The following is a 1,414-nucleotide window of genomic DNA, read 5'->3' on the forward strand; positions in this document are numbered from 1 at the left end:
CCAAACAACACCCCGGGGCAAATCCGCCGCCCGGCGCCGAATGGTACGAACTCAAAGTTGTTACCATTGTAATTCACCTTACTGCCCATAAATCTATCTGGGATGAATGCTTCCGGTTCTTCCCAGTACTCAGGGTCCCTTGAGATAGCCCAAGCATTCACAAGAACAATGGCGCCCTTGGGAACGTCATAGCCGAGTATGTTACATTGCTCTTGGCATTCCCTTGGCAGTAGTAATGGCGTAGGTGCGTGCAACCTCAACGTCTCCTTGATGATACACTGCAAGTAGCTTAGATTGGCTAGACCCTCCTCGGTTACCTTCATTTGTCCCGCGAAGGCACCCCTGACCTCAGCTTGTGCCCTAGACATCACACTAGGGTTTTGCATCAACTCTGTCATGGCCCACTGTAGCGTTGTTATCGGTGACTCGCTCCCCCCTGCAAAAACATCCTGTGTTCTTTTCCCTGTTGGTGAAACCGTGGATTGATAGAAAAACTAGCGCGCCCCACATGTACACACGTGTGTATGTATATATAGCATGTACTAGAATGAGCAAAATAACTTACTAAAATCACTGCTTTGATATGGTTCATGGTGAGGGGGAACGCAAGGTTGCCTTCTCGTTTGATCCTCAAGAGGGCATCGACCAGGTCTTCCTGGTGAACTTCCTTGGAGGATCTCCTCGCGAGATGATCATCTATGATACGCTCCAGGAAGGATAGCACAGAGTCTCGAAAGACCGCAGCCCTGCGCAGTGTGCTGCTCAGAGTGCGCGCTAGCCTCGACGACGGGAACAAGTCGGATAAGGTGTAGCCACCTATCAGCCGCACCGCCTCGGCGACATAATCGAGCAAGGTGTAATTGTCACGGTCCTTGAACCGGCAACCCAAGGTGGAGTGCACCGTCGTGTCCGACCCGTAAATGGTGAGCATGTTACTCAGATTCACAGTTAGCTGTGTCTCTGATGCAGATGAGATGGATCGAATGAACCTGATTACCTCCTCCTCACGGGTGGGCCGGAAAGATTTGACGCGCTTGGCGTTCAGCAGCTCGAGGACGCAAATCTTGCGGAGCTGCCGCCAGTGTGCACCGTATGGGGAGAACGTGATCCCCGTGCCATGCTCGTTCAGCACCTTGGCCGTTGAGCTCAGTGGCCTTGTGCAGAAGATGTGGTCGTGCGTCTTCATGATCTCCTTGGCAGCTTCGGCGTTGGAGGCGACGATCACTGGAACCTTACCGAGCTTGAGGAGCATAAGGGGCCCATGGCGCCGAGAGAGATCCCGTAAGGCACGGTGTGGGAGGGCACCAAAAAGATGGTGGAGGTTGCCGATGATAGGAAGCTGCCATGGGCCAGGAGGAAGCCGTAGACCGCGGTCGCCGGAGCAAAAGAAAGCTCTCAGGGAGCGTAGGATGTA

The 1,414-nt window shown here is 53.6% G+C and overlaps 1 protein-coding gene across 1 annotated transcript; it reads right to left on the minus strand.

The window, feature by feature from the left end:
• Positions 1–6: 6 nt before the first annotated feature.
• On the minus strand, positions 7–1,408 carry LOC119348599 (zealexin A1 synthase-like; the record flags this gene model as incomplete). The annotated part of the gene is made up of 2 exons (XM_037616604.1): positions 7–449; positions 566–1,408. Coding segments are annotated over 2 exons (1,286 nt in total), but the record flags the coding sequence as incomplete, so codon positions are not given.
• Between the last annotated feature and the right edge of the window lie 6 nt (positions 1,409–1,414).

The sequence above is a fragment of the Triticum dicoccoides genome, unplaced genomic scaffold (genome assembly GCF_002162155.2).
Source record: "Triticum dicoccoides isolate Atlit2015 ecotype Zavitan unplaced genomic scaffold, WEW_v2.0 scaffold97480, whole genome shotgun sequence".
Taxonomy (NCBI): Eukaryota; Viridiplantae; Streptophyta; class Magnoliopsida; order Poales; family Poaceae; genus Triticum; species Triticum dicoccoides.